At 40.9% G+C, this 17,397-nt stretch overlaps 1 protein-coding gene and 1 long non-coding RNA gene across 2 annotated transcripts; one reads left to right on the top strand and one right to left on the bottom strand.

The window, feature by feature from the left end:
- Window positions 1–889: 889 nt before the first annotated feature.
- On the bottom strand, window positions 890–4,187 carry LOC118242011 (uncharacterized). The gene is made up of 2 exons (XR_014123788.1): window positions 2,966–4,187; window positions 890–2,785 (listed from the first exon to the last, which is right to left on the bottom strand). It is a non-coding gene; the product is annotated as an uncharacterized LOC118242011 (long non-coding RNA).
- A 2,041-nt stretch (window positions 4,188–6,228) lies between these two features.
- On the top strand, window positions 6,229–15,023 carry LOC113583532 (beta-1,4-galactosyltransferase 1-like). Its single transcript, XM_027019900.3, has 6 exons — window positions 6,229–7,364; window positions 11,666–11,898; window positions 12,971–13,158; window positions 13,641–13,763; window positions 14,247–14,351; window positions 14,460–15,023. The coding sequence occupies exons 1-6, from the start codon at window positions 7,145–7,147 to the stop codon at window positions 14,587–14,589; spliced, it is 999 nt and encodes a 332-aa protein (XP_026875701.2). The 5' UTR covers window positions 6,229–7,144; the 3' UTR covers window positions 14,590–15,023.
- The last annotated feature ends 2,374 nt before the right edge of the window (window positions 15,024–17,397 follow it).

The following is a 17,397-nucleotide window of genomic DNA, read 5'->3' as shown; positions in this document are numbered from 1 at the left end:
CGTTTTATTGTCCTTAATAAACATCACCGTGTTAATACTACTTCGCCTCTACGACCGAGATGACAGATTTAGGCATATTATTACAATTTTGTTGTTGTTGTTGTTGTTACTATTGCTGCACGTTTTTACATAGTTTTGTATTTGTCAGGATTATACATTATAGCTCAAACTATAATCTTACGGATTTAGAGTAGATTCCGCTATTATTGCGACACATTCATTTTTAAGGACCTTATTAAATCTAAATGCCTACTTATATGCGTCATCGTTGTGTAAGGATAGACGTGAAATAACGCGTTAATACATACATACAATATCCTATACAATATATTTTATGACCTGTTTAGCTGGTGAATAAATGGAACCCACACTGTGGGTCTGTAGCGCAATCTACATTTTCGTTGACGTTTGCTAGCCAACGATAGAAATAAAGTTTTCAACAGCATAATATTAAATACAAACACATTAGGCGAAATTATAAGAGCATATTAGTTAATTGTCATTATGATACAGTAAAAATAACGCATTTACACCTGGAAAGAATTACATGTAATGCTATGTACTTACCTCACTGCTCGCCTCAGGACTGGCGACGCGCTCTCAGGTGAACAGTTGTTTTCTCGCTTTACCTCAGAAAGCTTTTCCACATCCTCGTAATGTCGTAATGTGGTAATGTGAAGGTAGGTTTTTACTGGTTTCAATCGCGATGCGATTTGAGAGGTTTTTAAATGCCCTTCATGCCCAGCTGTTTTTTTTTAATCTGAAAAATTTATATTTTTGCAAATAATGTTATATTTTCGTTACCTTCCATCTTTTATCTTAAAATGAAGTTACAATGGGTGTTTTAAATGTTCTTTTAACAGAAAATAACGGAACTAATGGAAAAATATTGTTGCCACAATAGTAAGAGCTTTAATAGTAAATGGTAACTAGAGTGCAAAATTGTGAAGATGATGTAAGTTAGTTAATAATAATGAAGCAATGAAGTTATGTAAGTTAGTTAATAAAAAAAGATACTGGCATATTTTAAACCTAGTTTGTATCTAACAGTATTCAAGAAAAAAAATGACATTGCCCAAGTAGGTTAGATGTTTTGGTAATCTGATAGCAGTCATGGCAAAATTGAAGCATTTTCATGAGGTAAGAATGGCAGATATTTGATGTAAAAATTCTGGTTTGAGTATGTTATGATAAAATCTGAGAGACCCATGTCAGTATTGTATGGACTATACCTAGACAAATGGAGAGAAACACAGAGAGAAGAAGACCGAGGGCACATTTTGACATTTGTTACCATGCACTTTGGAAATTGTTAAAACAGATGTCTAAACCAACTAATGTAATCCCATGTTATCATCTCCAGTCATATCAAAACTGAATATTCTGTTCATCACCCAGAAATGCCCATCTGAGTTTGTGCTGTACAGTTCATCAAATTTAAAAATGAGATACATGCTTCAACTTTAAACAAATATAACTTTAAATACATTCTTACAGGTGAAGATGATGATATTGTAACGCGAGGTGGCCCGAGTGATGCAGGGCGAGGCGCAGGACGCACAGACACCAATGTCTGGGATGTACATTTATTCAAAGACAAAGACAACGGCACTCACACGTGTTACAGACAAAGGACACGAACATGAAACGATTAATATTAAATGAACACGATAAATACATCTAACAATGACGAGTATTACATTAACATTATTACTAACAACAACACACCACATTAACATGTGATGTCAACAATGACCAACGATGCTGCACACCCTCACGTGGGTTTAAATACACAGACAAACGAGGTGCAGGTGTGGCCACTAACGAAGGCCCTCTCACTGCACGTGGCTGGCCAAACCACGTGCCTTGCGGGAGGCGATCGTTCCATGACAGATATGTGTAAGCAGATCATGTTCTCCCTTGATGTCTATCTGTTGTGTGTTGCTGTGTTCTCTAGCTTCCACCTACTGCTGGTATATTCCCACACCCGCTGTCCCTACCTGTAGTCTCTCATTTACAGCACAAACACTTACAACAAAAACCAGATATCACACCTGCATCTTGCTCATATATAGGCCTCCAAAACAGTGAAGTTTTCTGGCACAAGTTTGATTGATTGATTGATTGATTGACTGATCAGTGCTGAAAACAGTGAGGTTCTCCTGGAGACAGACTATGTAAATGGTTACTGTGCATGATGTCCCAAGTACAAAACCTCTACACATACAAGGCAGTGTCTGTGACCATCAAGAACCTGAAGAGGGGTGTGGCCAGTATGCTAATGATGCAGCTCAAGTCTGGAAAGATGGTGGACGTAATGGCTGATGATGACATCGTCAACAAAAGAATGACACAAATGGATGGTCTGCTGATGTCATATAATGGGTTAGTATAGTAGTTGGTGGAGGTAGTTGGAGACAGAATATGCAGTGTGGGGTAATCTGGGGTAGGCCAGGTGAAGCAGTGTGGGGTAAAGGGGTTTAGACAAGGTGGAGAAGTGTGGAACATTGTGTATGTGTGTGTGTGTGTGTGTGTGTGCATGCAGGCTTATGTGTGCCTGTATCACATATAAGGTGATCTGCACAAAACAAATAGAGAACTGCAACACCCAGGAGACACGATGCATTAGTGTTATGTTCCCAAATATATGTGGTTTATGTTGCTGTTACTGTATTCTTCCCAGATGTATGCTGAATTTTCCCTTTATGTTCTTCAGAGACTCCACCTGAGTCCGCTTTCATATGCACTCATCCGGATCAACAGATCAGCTGACCAACAGGCTCCCCTACAAAAGGATTCACGAGAGAGAGAGAGAGAGAGAGAATGCAAATACGAATGTGTTGGTTTTGAGTTTGTTTGTTGTGTGTTTAAGTGAGTTGTGTAAATACACTTTACTCACACTCTGTTTGCTTTCTCTGTGTTAAGGCCTCGTCACCTAGACTAGGGGTGAGCATAGCTGTCTTACCTGCAGCTGACTTGGGTTCAGTTGGTGGATGTAATATCAGCCATAGCCAGGTCAGCACACACACATACACACACACACACACACACACAAACACACACACACACACACTTCACCTTTAGAGTCTTATACTCATGTTGTAGTCTCACCCCTACTATTACTAGTCTTTCAATTCATAAACACCAAAGTCCCAAAACCTAGTCTCATCGGTTTATACACAGCTATGCAATTTGTTTGTTTATCTCTCCATTTCCCTACTTCCCACTCCCTCTCTCTTACAGGTTCTGGGTATGCACAGGAAGTCATCCTTGGGAACAGTCATAAGTCTGAAAGATGGTTTCAGGCAGCCGGCAAAGACGCCATGCGTGTGGTGAAGAGCGTAGATGCCAAGCTCTTCTCTGTGGGCGTGGTCACGAGAAAGACACAGTGTAAAGGATGCCCCTCCGTAAGTTTCTGCACACGTGTCCACCCGTGTATGAGCCTGGGAAACAGCAGTGGGGTTGAGTTTTTGATTTGAGTTTTGAGGGATTTTCATTATATGGCCATTAGGTGTTGTACAAGTGATTGTGTGCAGGTGTATGTATGAATGCGTAAGACACTTTCAGAGTTAGTGTGTTTGCATGCATGAGTGTGTGTGCACAAATTAGATATAAACTCATGACTAAGCATGGTGTGTGTGTGTGTGTGTGTGGCTGTGTGTGTGTGCGCGCACATGCACACACAGCTGAAAACCACATGGAATGTGGTATGTGGACACTGTGGGCCAGCTGTAAGACCTGCTCTATCACTATCTCTGTGCAGCAAGAGCTGCTCGATCACTATCTCTGTGCAGCAAGAGCTGCTCGATCACTATCTCTGTGCAGCAAGAGCTGCTCGATCACTATCTCTGTGCAGCAAGAGCTGCTCGATCACTATCTCTGTGCAGCAAGAGCTGCCCGATCACTATCTCTGTGCAGCAAGAGCTGCTCGATCACTATCTCTGTGCAGCAAGAGCTGCTTGATCACTATCTCTGTGCAGCAAGAGCTGCTCTACCACTAACATTTGTGGTGTCTGATGCTATATCTCTGTCTGTAAGAGCTGCTCTGTCGCTATCTGTTCTGTAAGTGCTGCTCTATCGCATACTGTTCTGTAAGAGCTGCTCTATTGCTGTGTGTTCTATAAGAGCTGCTCTATCGCTGTCTATGTGCAGTAAGAGCTGTCCTATCACTGTCTGTTCTGTAAGAGTAGCACCTGTAGCACAGAGACAGTCAGCAATAGAGTAGGCTGACTGTCTCTGTGCTACAGGTGCTACTCTGTCACTGTTTGTAAGACCTTCTCTACCAACTACAGTGTCTGTTTTGTTTTTGATCACTGGATTGGAATAAAATATCATATTGAAATGCTGGAGATTAATTAGGTTGATGAAAGTGTAGAGCAGTTACTTCAACCTAGACACATGGCAGCGTCAGTGACGCCCATTGTTTGAATAAGACACACAGGGCTCTCCTTCCGAGACTGTAACTAAAGCCTAGGTAATGCAGAAACTGCATAAAACCAAGACGTGTCCATGGAATCCTAGTTTGACGTTTACACAAGGAGGCGATTTGGGAATTGGAAAATGAAAAACAGGTGAAAACAGTTTTTCCTTTTCTGTAGAGAAGCGCTGCACATCTCAGTGATGCTATTTTACTACTTGAGAAACTACGGCGCTGGCGGGTATGCGCTGACCGGGCAAATCGCTGAAGTGACGGAAGAAGCGAACGGTGTTGAAGCATTTAAAACGCTGGAGAATTGTCCCGAGACGTCCCCGCTCTTAGGTACGTAACTGACCACTAAGACAAAAACTTTAAGACAGATGATCGATTCCAAAGCGGCTCGGTTGCGCTCTTTCATTAAGTGTCAATCATATAAACCGTATTTCTAAACAATGTAGCTGTACCTTTTGGACAAACGAACTAGACAGTTGGGATTACATGCTAGAAGGTGATCTGCTTTATAATTAAAAACTAGAAAGTAGACTTCGGGGTGTCTTGCAAAGACCATTGTAACAACTATGAAACTATGACTATTGAATTTACTTGGGTCCTGGGGTAACTGCTTTTCTACAGATGTTCCTTTGTGATTTTATTTCCGTCCGGATCGTCCAAGTAGGTGTTTTTCTTCCTGCTCCCCTGATAAAATTACAAGGCGAATTGCTGTTTCACCAAACCCAGCTAGTTATAGTAGTCATTGACGCAGGTTTCATTTCAACTTGAAAAACTACCTACAATTTTCGTTCCGTCCGGACACAAATTCAGGTGATTTTTCCCCTCGCATTGGAAAAAATATAAATTTAATAAATAGAATTTATTTGGACGCAGTAAGCGAAAGTTATTGCCGCTTGTCGCGCGGCAAACCTGCAGTTTCTACCTAGAAACAGTACAAGCTTAAGTATTCTTGTAATATCATGCAGTCTCGGCCAATGATCAAAACAAAAAATAGCTACTATATGTCACTCAGCAGCACTGTCTAGACTTACATTTTCTTTATTTATTCTTTATTTTATTTTTCTGTGTCCCTTTACACACGGACTACCGCGCCGAGTCACGTCCGGTGTGAAACAGCGAGCCGTTCTGCCTCACCGTTTATGGTGTAAGGCGGGTTAAACTCGTGGTGCGCAGATTCAGCAGCGACCCTGCCGAAATCACAAAACGAAAAATGCAAACGCCTCCCTCATAAATGAAATCAGTCCTGATAGCTATGCCGATTGTTAATACAAGCCCTATCATTATGAAGTGTGTATTATTATGTGTCAGAAATCGAACGTTTATATCAACTTTGATGAATCTACATTAAACATTAAAAGAGTTTTGACATTATTTTCAATTGGAAGATGGAGGGATGAAACAAACAGTAGAAATGATAGATAGTTAGATAGATAGGCAACTATTCAATGCAGTTTTCTGTTTGGTCTCAGTCGTTTAAAAGGATAAAAGGAGTCGAAGTGTGAGTGCCACCGATGCTTCTGTAATCGACAGAACAGGTAAGACACTTACGGATAAAGGAAATAGATTTGTTTATACCGAGAAGGTAGTTAGAGGGAGAATCCAAAATTCGAGAGAGAGAGAGAGGGAGAGAGAAAAATCCAATAACCTGTGTGTTCTATAAGAGCTGCTCTATCGCTGTCTATGTGCAGTAAGAGCTGCTCTATCACTGTCTGTTCTGTAAGAGGAGCACCTGTAGCACAGAGACAGTCAGCAATAGAGTAGGCTGACTGTCTCTGTGCTACAGGTGCTACTCTGTCACTGTTTGTAAGACCTTCTCTACCAATTACAGTGTCTGTTTTGTTTTTGATCACTGGATTGGAATAAAATATCATATTGAAATGCTGGAGATTAATTAGGTTGATGAAAGTGTAGAGCAGTTACTTCAACCTAGACACATGGCAGCGTCAGTGACGCCCATTGTTTGAATAAGACACACAGGGCTCTCCTCCCGAGACTGTAACTAAAGCCTGCGTAATGCAGAAACTGCATAAAACCAAGACGTGTCCATGGAATCCTAGTTTAACGTTTAAACGAGGAGTTGATTTGGGAATTGGAAAATGAAAAACAGGTGAAAACAGTTTTTCCTTCTCTGTAGGAGTCTTTGGATTATGAGGAACACCCAGACTTTTTTCTGCCCACTTTATTCTTTATTTATAGTTTGACAGATTCTTGTGACGGGATACATTTTACCTGGTGGCATGGGGTAACGTAATTACCCGCGTTCCTCAGTGATTTGAGTCCAACCCAAGACCGCCATATCTGTCTTTATCTATTTATTTATTTATTTATTTTTATTAAGCGCTGTGTCGTCTGTCTAGAGTTCTTTACCAACTATACAACGACCGAGAGAAAACTAAATTTCCTCTTACTAGAAGCGGATATATTAAATATAAAAAATCTGAATAGAAGATGGGTGTACGCTTACAGACAAGTGAGTGAAGACTTTAGACCATCTCTAAGTTTTTTAACGTTTAATTAATATTTCATGCAGAAATAAAGTTTTTTACCTGTAAAGGTTAAGGTTTGCGCGTGATTTGTTTGCATAGCCACTCCCACCTCTGTAATATATATCGAGATTTCTTATTCCGTAATAAACACTGTAGGCCTATTCAAATTACGGGCATATGTCCATCCCGTTCGAATAGTACCAATTACTCTTTCTGTAATAGGAAATTCATGGAAAAATTCAGTCATTTTGGTCTTTTCAGTAAAACCTACACTGTCATAGTGGTACTGGGAGTGCTGCAAATCTCAGTGATGCTATTTTACTACTTGAGAAACTACAGCGCTGGCGGGTATGCGCTGAGCGGGCAAATCGCTGAAGTGACGGAAGAAGCGAACGGTGTTGAAGCATTTAAAACGCTGGAGAATTGTCCCGAGACGTCCCCGCTCTTAGGTACGTAACTGACCACTAAGACAAAAACTTTAAGACAGATGATCGATTCCAAAGCGGCTCGGTTGCGCTCTTTCATTAAGTGTCAATCATATAAACCGTATTTCTAAACAATGTAGCTGTACCTTTTGGACAAACGAACTAGACAGTTGGGATTACATGCTAGAAGGTGATCTGCTTTATAATTAAAAACTAGAAAGTAGACTTCGAGGTGTCTTGCAAAGACCATTGTAACAACTATGAAACTATGACTATTGAATTTACTTGGGTCCTGGGGTAACTGCTTTTCTACAGATGTTCCTTTGTGATTTTATTTCCGTCCGGATCGTCCAAGTAGGTGTTTTTCTTCCTGCTCCCCTGATAAAATTACAAGGCGAATTGCTGTTTCATCAAACCCAGCTAGTTATAGTAGCCATTGACGCAGGTTTCATTTCAACTTGAAAAACTACCTACAATTTTCGTTCCGTCCGGACACAAATTCAGGTGATTTTTCCCCTCGCATTGGAAAAAATATAAATTTAATAAATAGAATTTATTTGGACGCAGTAAGCGAAAGTTATTGCCGCTTGTCGCGCGGCAAACCTGCAGTTTCTACCTAGAAACAGTACAAGCTTAAGTATTCTTGCAATATCATGCAGTCTCGGGCAATGATCAAAACAAAAAAATAGCTACTATATGTCACTCAGCAGCACTGTCTAGACTTACATTTTCTTTATTTATTCTTTATTTTATTTTTCTGTGTCCCTTTACACACGGACTACCGCGCTGAGTCACGTCCGGTGTGAAACAGCGAGCCGTTCTGCCTCACCGTTTATGGTGTAAGGCGGGTTAAACTCGTGGTGCGCAGATTCAGCAGCGACCCTGCCGAAATCACAAAACGAAAAATGGATGTTTAACTCAACCACTGGTCTGGGTGATAAATCTCTCACTCGATATACCTGGGAGATAATTATTTTTTAACTCAAATATCCGGGTTGGCAGAAAATACAACACGATAAACTCGCTCGTCCTGTATTAATTTATATGCGGTCCGGATTCCTGACTTTCATAGCTGAGTAGACGGAAAATGTTTCGTTACAAACGCCTCCCTCATAAATGAATTCAGTCCTGATAGCTATGCCGATTGTTAATACAAGCCCCATCATTATGAAGTGTGGATATATTTTATGTCATAAATCGAACGTTTATATCAACTTTGATGAATGTACATTAAACATTAAAAGTGTTTTGACAAATTATTTTCATTTGGAAGATGGAGGGGTGAATCAAGCAGTAGAAAAGAAATAGATAGATAGGCAAATAGTCATGGAACGCGCCCCTTCCACTGGTCACGTGGTATGGTCCGCCGCGTGCTCTGGGAGTTCTTCGTTGAACGTGTCTTGTTTGTAACCACGCCTCTGTTGCTACGCACAGACCTGCAGCGGTTTAGCCTTGTTACGTTTGTATGTATTTAAACCCTTGTCAGTGTGAGCAGAATTGTTAGTCATTGATCACGTTATAAGTGCGTGTTGGTGTCTGTAGCGTATGTTAATAAACGTTTGTTTCCACCAAGCGAGTCTGTACGTCCTGCTCCTTGCCCCAGCGGCACTCGGGCCGTTACAATATATATATATTGACAGAGTCAACAATTCATTGCAGTTTTCGGTTTAGTCAGTCGTTTTACCCATGATGACTGTATCTTAAAAATGTAGGGAGTTAAAGTAACCAGGTTCCTATGGGAACATGCCAGCTGAAGGAAGAGATAAAAGGAGTATAAGTGTGTGCCACCGATGCTTCTGTAATGGACAGAACAGGTAAGACATGTACGGATAAAGAAAAGAAATTTGTTCATACAGAGAATGTAGTTAGAGGGAGAATCCAAAATGCCAGAGAGGGAGTCAGTCAAAAAAAAACAAAAAAAAAACAATAACAAAAGGGAAAAATACAACAAGGTAAATAAATCCAAAGCAAGAAACAAGCTGGAAAAATCCAAAAAGCACAACAGGGGCAAAGACAAGAAACCACTCAGTACACACAAGGCAGAGTATAAGAACTACTTCCCAGAGAGGCTAAGAAACAGACAGGTTTACATAAGCATGGATAATAAGAAACAGGTGACTTAAAGGTGAGGATGAACAAGTAATTGATTGTTTGGTGGAATGTTGCACCTTTCTGTGAATGGGATTTGGGGAAATGTGATATTTAATGTTGGCTGACCTGGGAGAAACTGGTTGCATGACAACTTCACACTAAGCATTTGGTTCAGTGAGTTTAAATAGAGTAACTGATGCTATTAAGTGAAAAAAGATGAGACAGTAACCCTTGGACCAGCCTCTGTGGTTCGGATATGGTAGGATATGGGCTACATGTATCAAATGGCAAAACTAGCTACATGTAGATCTTTTGTTTGTTCAGTTCTCTCCATACTCATCCAGATGAGTCAAAGGATACATTTCAGACGACAGGAGATGAACTTGTGGAGCACACCACCTTTGACTGATAACAGCAACAGGATGTTCACAGAAGCTGAGATCAGTAATCAAGGATGGCCCCAGTGAGGTTCTATGAAAGAGGAGCTCTGTCCTTGTTATTGGAAAGAACAGTAAAACAATTTGGCCTTTACCATTCTGGCACACTCACTTTTAATGAGGTCGACTTCCTGGAGCAAACACTGGTTCTTTGGTCCGGAAATTGTATTTTATTTGGTTGTTTTAAAATGCAATTTTATGGAAAGTTCTAAGATGCATGATATGCCTTTCAATTATTTGTAGTGCTTGTATAGTTTGCTTTGTGATGGCTGTATCCAATCATGGTACAAACTTTGTTCTTTATTGTCAGTTAAGCCTCTCGTGGCTAACTGTTGGTGCTGCGCTGATATTTTATTGGCTAACCTAGCATCTAAGATTAACAAATTTGTTTGTTGTAGTTGAATCTCTACAACTAATTTTTGAAAATGTATTATACTCTTTACACTTAAATATTATCATGATGCTGTGTACTTTAAAATGGTATAATTGGTATGGCATCATTACTAGAATGATTTGTTAATGAGATTTCTCTGGCTAGTTAACTGTTCTTCAGCTAGGTTGGCTCAGTCCTTTTTTTTTGGTGAACAAGTGTGTTACTTTGTTTCATTATTTTGCCTTTCTTGTTTTTGGCAGAAATCCTGGGAGAAGAATTATTCTCCTTAGACAGTGCGCATGCTCCGCTGTGGACGAGTTGGAGTTACACATCACGTAGTTGTTCTTAATTTGATTGTTGCTTTTTACTGCTGTTTTATTATTTTATGGACCCCACCTTAATTGACTTCAGTTTTGACTGCCTGAAGGTCCAGTCACTTCAACATAAGATTCAGGAGTTACAAGGCAAAAATGCATCACTCAGAAACCAGTTATGAGAGATATAGAAGTACCACTAGCACTACATTGTACATGCTCTAACGTACAGGATGTGACTGCCACTAAGCATTGAGCTACTTGGGTTTCTGTTATGCCTGTTACATCTGCTTAGGTTCCTAGTACACCTGCTTGGGTTTGTTACATCTGTTCCTTATCCAAACAGTAGATTGCCTCTTGCAGGAAATGGTAGCTCTTCCACTAATAATATCAGCAATGTCCGTTTGCTTTCAAAATGATAGCAAACCATTTGAGGTGCGTGACAATCCGGATGGTACCTTGGTTGCTGCTGAGCCTCCACCGATAACCTTGGTGGTTGGTTTCTCCATTTCTAGAGTTATCAAGGTTGATAATGTTGTTGTGGGGTGTTTTCTTGGTGCATACGTATTTTATATTAACTCGGTCACAGTTCTTGCAGGAGGTACAAATGAGAGCAATTGAGAGTAAAGGAAAAAAGTTATAGATGAGCAGCAATATGCACCCAAGTGTTGTGGTTTCTGCTGTGCTCTTGGAGAACATTAGGAAAACTGCAGGATGTGATGTTGATCACACTTTTGTAGGGCATCAGCTTTCTTTAGGTATCGACTCTTCATTTTGATGTACCTGGAGCAAGAGTTAGAAGATAAAATGCAGAGGTTGTGACTTCCAAGGCTCGATCTACCTGCTTCTGAGGGTTACACAGTCATAATGGTAGCGGTGGACAGGGTCCTTCAGTATCTCAGTATACCCCCTTCACACACGTCATGAAGTAATGCCAACCTTATGTTGTATACTAAGTGGTTCAGTTATGGTTTTATCTTCCTGGTTTGACTCCTGCCTGTGTTTCAGACCTCATGTCAATATAATACATACACAATAACTTCACCTCATGTTGTACTGTGTGTATGACAACTACAACTTCACTTGATCTCGAGTCTCTTCCCCCAACAGTGGGTCCGTTGCATGTGGAGTTCTCTGATCCGGTGGATCTGGAGCAGATCAGACAGGAGCTCCTGCTGGTGGACCGGGGACACTACAAACCGCCCCAGTGTCTGTCTGTCCAGAAAGTGGCCGTCATTATCCCTTACAGACACAGGGAGCAGCACCTCAAATACTGGCTGTACTATCTTCATCCCATTTTGCAGAGACAACAGCTGGAATATGGGGTCTACGTCATTGAGCAGGTAACATTCAGCCTTAAAGCGTACACACACACACACACACACACACGGTTATACTACAGTTATTTACAGACAGCTTACTCAGAAAAGCTTCCTGTGTGAATAGAAACATTACCAGGGTTCCCCACAATGCTAACGGCTCCCGTGATGCCTTGTGTCTGCATGTCAGTGTGTTAACCATAGAGGCTAGCATGATTGTGTGTGAATTGTCCTTTTAAACACTCCAGAGGTATAAAACATTATGGAGCTTGTCCATATATCAGCTTGCAGTTCCACACAGCTCTGTGTATGCTTAGGTTTATCGAACATCTCTGCCTGGAAACCTGTGTGACTCTGATCTAAGGCTAGTTTTCTACTAGTTCAGATTAACTTGAAGGTAGGTGTGACTGTTCTGGGATCAGATGAAGACCTCTTAATCTCCAGTATTTGGTGTTTCATATTAAGGCAAATGACTCAGTAATTAGTGTGAATTATTATTCAGATATGAAGGAGTTATTAATCTTAACACCATTATCCACATTAACTACTGTAAATGACTCAGTGGTTTGTGTGAATTCAGTAACCATGTTGAAATGGTTGTAGGAGAGGAAGTTAAAGAGAAAGGATTCCTGCCATGGGTGGTGTCAACACACAATCACACACACACACACACACACACACACGAGAGAGGAGAGGGATACCACATCACCAGATAACAGTAGGTGGTACATGGAATACTAAGTCTGATGTACAACATAATCAGCACTGCTGTCACTCAAAATCATTTTGTGCGGTTCACCCTCAACTGTATTATACACACCGTGTTCATCGTGAAACTCACAAACGTTGTCTGACTGGTCCTTCATTACACCAAACCCATCCCTTCAGCCAACACCAACAATTCAGAAGTCCTTTTGTGCACGTGAGCATTCCAACATCCCTTCTGTTACTCGATTCCAGATGTCTTGGCCTGAACAGAAGGGAAAGTGTCACACTGGACTGGCTTTGTAAGAGCAGGTAGAACTTATTAGTAGAATCAGCTGGGTGACAAACAGCTGGACAACCTAAACTTTTACATCTTTGTGTTTGTCTGTAGGATGGCGAGGACACGTTTAACCGGGCGAAGCTGTTAAATGTTGGCTATGCTGAGGCTCTGAATGACTACAACTATGACTGCTTTGTCTTCAGCGACGTCGACATTGTCCCGATGGATGACCGCAACACATACCGCTGCCATGACCAACCACGGCACCTCGCCGTCGCCTTGGACAAGTTCGGCTTCAGGTGCTGTGTGCGTGTGTGAAAGTCTTTTTAAGAACAGGCACACAGCAACCCTGCTTAGCGATGTTTAGCCGAAGGGCAGTCAGGGACAGTGTCATTCTTTTACCCATGTACATGTCTTGTTTGCCAAAACAATATCTTGTTTTAAAATCCTCTTAAATCCTTAATGTACTGTTAGCTGCCATCAATGGTGTCAATGATCTAGTGTAATAATATTGTTACTATTATAATCATATTATAATGGGGGGGGGGGGGGGTGGCCATGGCACTACTACACTTCCTTGTAACTAATACCATCTTTACACTCCATTTTACATGATAACAGAAAGAGACAATGAGATGGCACAGACGTGTCCTTCTTATAACTGTACTTCCTTACAATTAATACTGTGAGGGAATTTGCAGACTAATGTAACCTCAGCAATGTTCTAGGTCTGTGTCTCTGTATTGTCTGTGTGATTTGTTTTGGTTGTGTGGGATTGCAGGCTACCATATAATCAGATTTTTGGTGGCATCTCTGCGATGAGTAAAGACCAGTACCTGAAGATCAACGGCTTCCCCAACAACTACTGGGGCTGGGGGGGGGAGGATGATGATATCTCCAACCGGTGAGAAACATACACTTCCACTGACCCACTGTAACCAGGGCAGTGTTTAAGGTACTTGACTTGTAATCGGAAGGTTGCTGGTTCGAGTTCCACCGCTGCCAAGTTGACACTTTTGGGCCCCTGAGCAAGACCCTTAACCCTCAATTGCTCAAGGTGTACTCAGTCATAATTGTAAGTTCCGTTTTTATTCTCTGAGCATGTACACATTCTAAGAGCACCAAGAGCGAGATGTTGCTGTCTTACACAACCTGGACTGAAACCCACAACACGGCAGGTAATTCCACAGAGCCACTAACTCGTTTAACTGGTCCTCTAACAGAGACATGAGTTTGACCAAGGGAAGGCTGTTCTAGGGTTGTGGTGCAGTGACAGCAGACATTTCATAACCTGCTCAGTACAGTGGCCTGTGAGAGCTCATCAAAACTGTTCTTATTTGTGAATGTCGCTGCTTTTTGGTCAGTTTGTTTTGTTCTTTGATCCGAGGTTGTCGATTAGAGGAATGTCCATATCACGGCCTAATGTCATGATTGGCAAATGCAAGATGATTCATCACGAAAGAGATAAGCTGAACCCTCCTAACCCTCAGAGGTGAAATGTGCACACGCGCGCGCACACACACGTGCGCACACACACGCGCACACACACACACACACACATACACACACAGGCATGTGAAGACTATTCGCTCATGTGCAGGTTTGAAAAAATTGCCCACACGAGAGAAACAATGGACACTGACGGCATCAACTCTCTGACATACAATGTGGTGAAAGTGGAGAAAGACCAACTCTTCACCAAAATCACCGTGGACATTGGCAAACCCTGAGCCTCATACTCTCTTAAAGTGCTTAACCTCTTGGACCTCCAGCTGTCTTTTAAGGTTTAGGAGAGGTGAGCAGGTGTGCAAATGCAGAGGACCAGTGAACTGGGCAGTACTGGGCAGTACTGGGCATCTGCAGGACTGGGAGAGACTGGCAAACCTTAGATGGGTATTTCTTAAATATTACATGCTTATCTGTTGGCTAGTGGTTCTTGCGAGTGGGAATCTCAGAGAAATATTTATATACATATTCTACATAGGTTTTCATGTTCCACTGTGAAATTGAATATATATATATAAAACTATGCTGGTAGACTTTAGACACAGTTACACTAAGTTATAATTAATGAAATAATGATGTTTTATACTATTCATTTGTAATATTCTGAGGAGTACAAATTTTCAAAATCATTTTTTCATGGGGAAAATGTCTAGGTTTTGTGGAAAATAAATGTTCTAATAATTTGATTGGTGGAGTAAAAATCATTCATTCATTCTTATTTATGTGCCGTCATTCTTTTAATGAGCAAATCTGAAGCAGTGTGATTTCGTTAAACACCTCCTTGAAGGAAAACCAGGTAGAAAAAAATCTGTCAGAACAGTGAGAAGTGATCTTTCATCTATCAAACCTTCATCTATTGATCTTTCATTCACTTATCCAGCTGGTCATTCTTATCATTTGTTTCATGGCTACACACTCTACACTTTTGCCTGTTCTTTTAAATCTATTATTGCTCCACTTTTCACGAATCTACTTTCTTTTTTTTTTTTTTTAATCAAACAGAAATCTTTGAGTCTGAGAGGTTAGAATCTCCTGCATCTGATATCTCCTCCTACTACTGTAAACCAGCCATGTCATTGTTTCAGATGAAGAAGCTACTCCCTTGACCCAGAATCCCTGGACTATAGAACTGTGACTCATCACATCTCCCACTCTGACCACCACATAAACCATTAGAAAGGGCTACAGAAATTTACATTTACATTTGGCAGACGCTCTTATCCAGAGTGACTTACAAAAGTGCTTTGTCATTTACTTACAGAATGTATCCTAGCCAGTCCAGTAGTTTAGAGTCCAAGATGCCAATTAACTAAAATACTGTGGAAATACAGGGATCAATGCTGATACTTAGAAGTGCAAAACATTACTTTTTTGGTAGTTACAGTGGTTGGGGTTTACAGTTACATTATTTAGGTGATGCTTTTATCCAAAGCAACTTACAATTATGACTCAACACAACTTGAGTAAGTGAGGGTTAAGGATCATGCTTAGGGGCCCAACAGTGGCAATTTGGTAGTGGTGGGGTTTCAAGTACCTTAACCACTGAGCTACCCCTACAAAACAAATTGGTGCCAACATCTAATACACAGGACTGTGTTATGACCAAACAACTACAACCACACAACCCACACCTTTATATTTGAAAAGTAGATTCAAACTGCTAATAAATCTCAATAAGGAAACATAGACTGCAAGGCTGCAGTAACGTTTCTCCCAGTGCAATGGCCAGAGTGTTAGTGTTGTCACCAAGTTCTGATAAGCTGTCTAAATTCACTCACATAGCCTACATTTGTAAGAAACTATGCTTTGTCCAGTATAATTACGACACTGGAAATCATAAACTACTAGCTGTCAGCCATGGTGTTGAACTGTGGTGTTAAACCATGGTATTAAAGAATGGTGTTGAACTGTAGTGGTGAAGAATGATGTTGAAGTGTGGTGTTCAAGAACAGTGTTGAAGCATAATGCTGAACTGTGGTGTTCAAGAATGGCATCACTGTTTTTAGGGAGAACATCACCCATTCTTGGTCATTCCAAACCATAGGAATGTATCACTCTTGCATAAAACTAAACATCTAACCCCATGATGCTGGTCTCCATTTTGTAACAGATTCCAGTTTCAGATCACTTACAGCCTTAAGAAGAAAGCTGGTGAGGAAGCAGGAGGCAAATCCGTATCTACGGAAAACCAGGGATGAAAAAAGAAACAAGCAACCAAAACAGAGGATGGCCAGACATAAAAGACTCAATCTTGGCACATTACTCCAGAAAGAGACAAAACAAGATTAGATCCAAACATGCAGAAATAAACAGAAAACTACAACAGAGCAGGACATCACAGAGACAAAACCATCTTTTTACCATCACTGTCTTCTTTCTCCTCTAGCAAGGACTTTATCCTGACAGTATTCTGAACACTGACCTAATTGTCACATGAGGATGTGTATCTGATAAGACACTGCAAAACACTTCTGTGACCACTCTGGACCAAAGTGTCCATAAATGTAAATGTAAACAATAGGTACAATGCTGGCTGTCCAGAGGGGAAACGGGTGAGTAGAAATACAGGTCAAGGAAAGAAACAGCTGAATGTGCTCAGAAAGAAGCAGGACAGGACTGGGTAGGGACAAATGAATGGAGACAGGGAGGAGTACAGAGACTAGCACATGGTTAAGGTGACAGACACGGAAGCAGAAAGGCAAACCATGACCTGACTCCAAGAAAACCGACACCTTACCCCCTAACTTCCATATAACTTCCCACCTTCTTAATGAGTGCCATCCAGAGGAATTTTGACAAAAGTGAAAATTTAGAGGTCATTAGTAGTAAATTAATAACACTAAAAGAGCTCTGTGCTGGACAAAAACATGACAGTGAAGAGATTATCTGTACAGTGTCAGATGAATTTCTGTAAAGTTAATCCTAACCGCTAACTGTTGAGAATTTACCTATTCAAAAACAAGCAGTAGCCACCAAACTGAACGCGACTTCTCAGCGGTTCAGCAACTGTATCTGTTAGGTGGGCTCAAACG

Source organism: Electrophorus electricus, chromosome 5, assembly GCF_041902795.1.
Source record: "Electrophorus electricus isolate QZ-2024a chromosome 5, ASM4190279v1, whole genome shotgun sequence".
Lineage (NCBI taxonomy): Eukaryota > Metazoa > Chordata > Actinopteri > Gymnotiformes > Gymnotidae > Electrophorus > Electrophorus electricus.
Note: the sequence above shows the minus strand (reverse complement) of the source record. Positions and strands in the feature narration are given on the sequence as shown.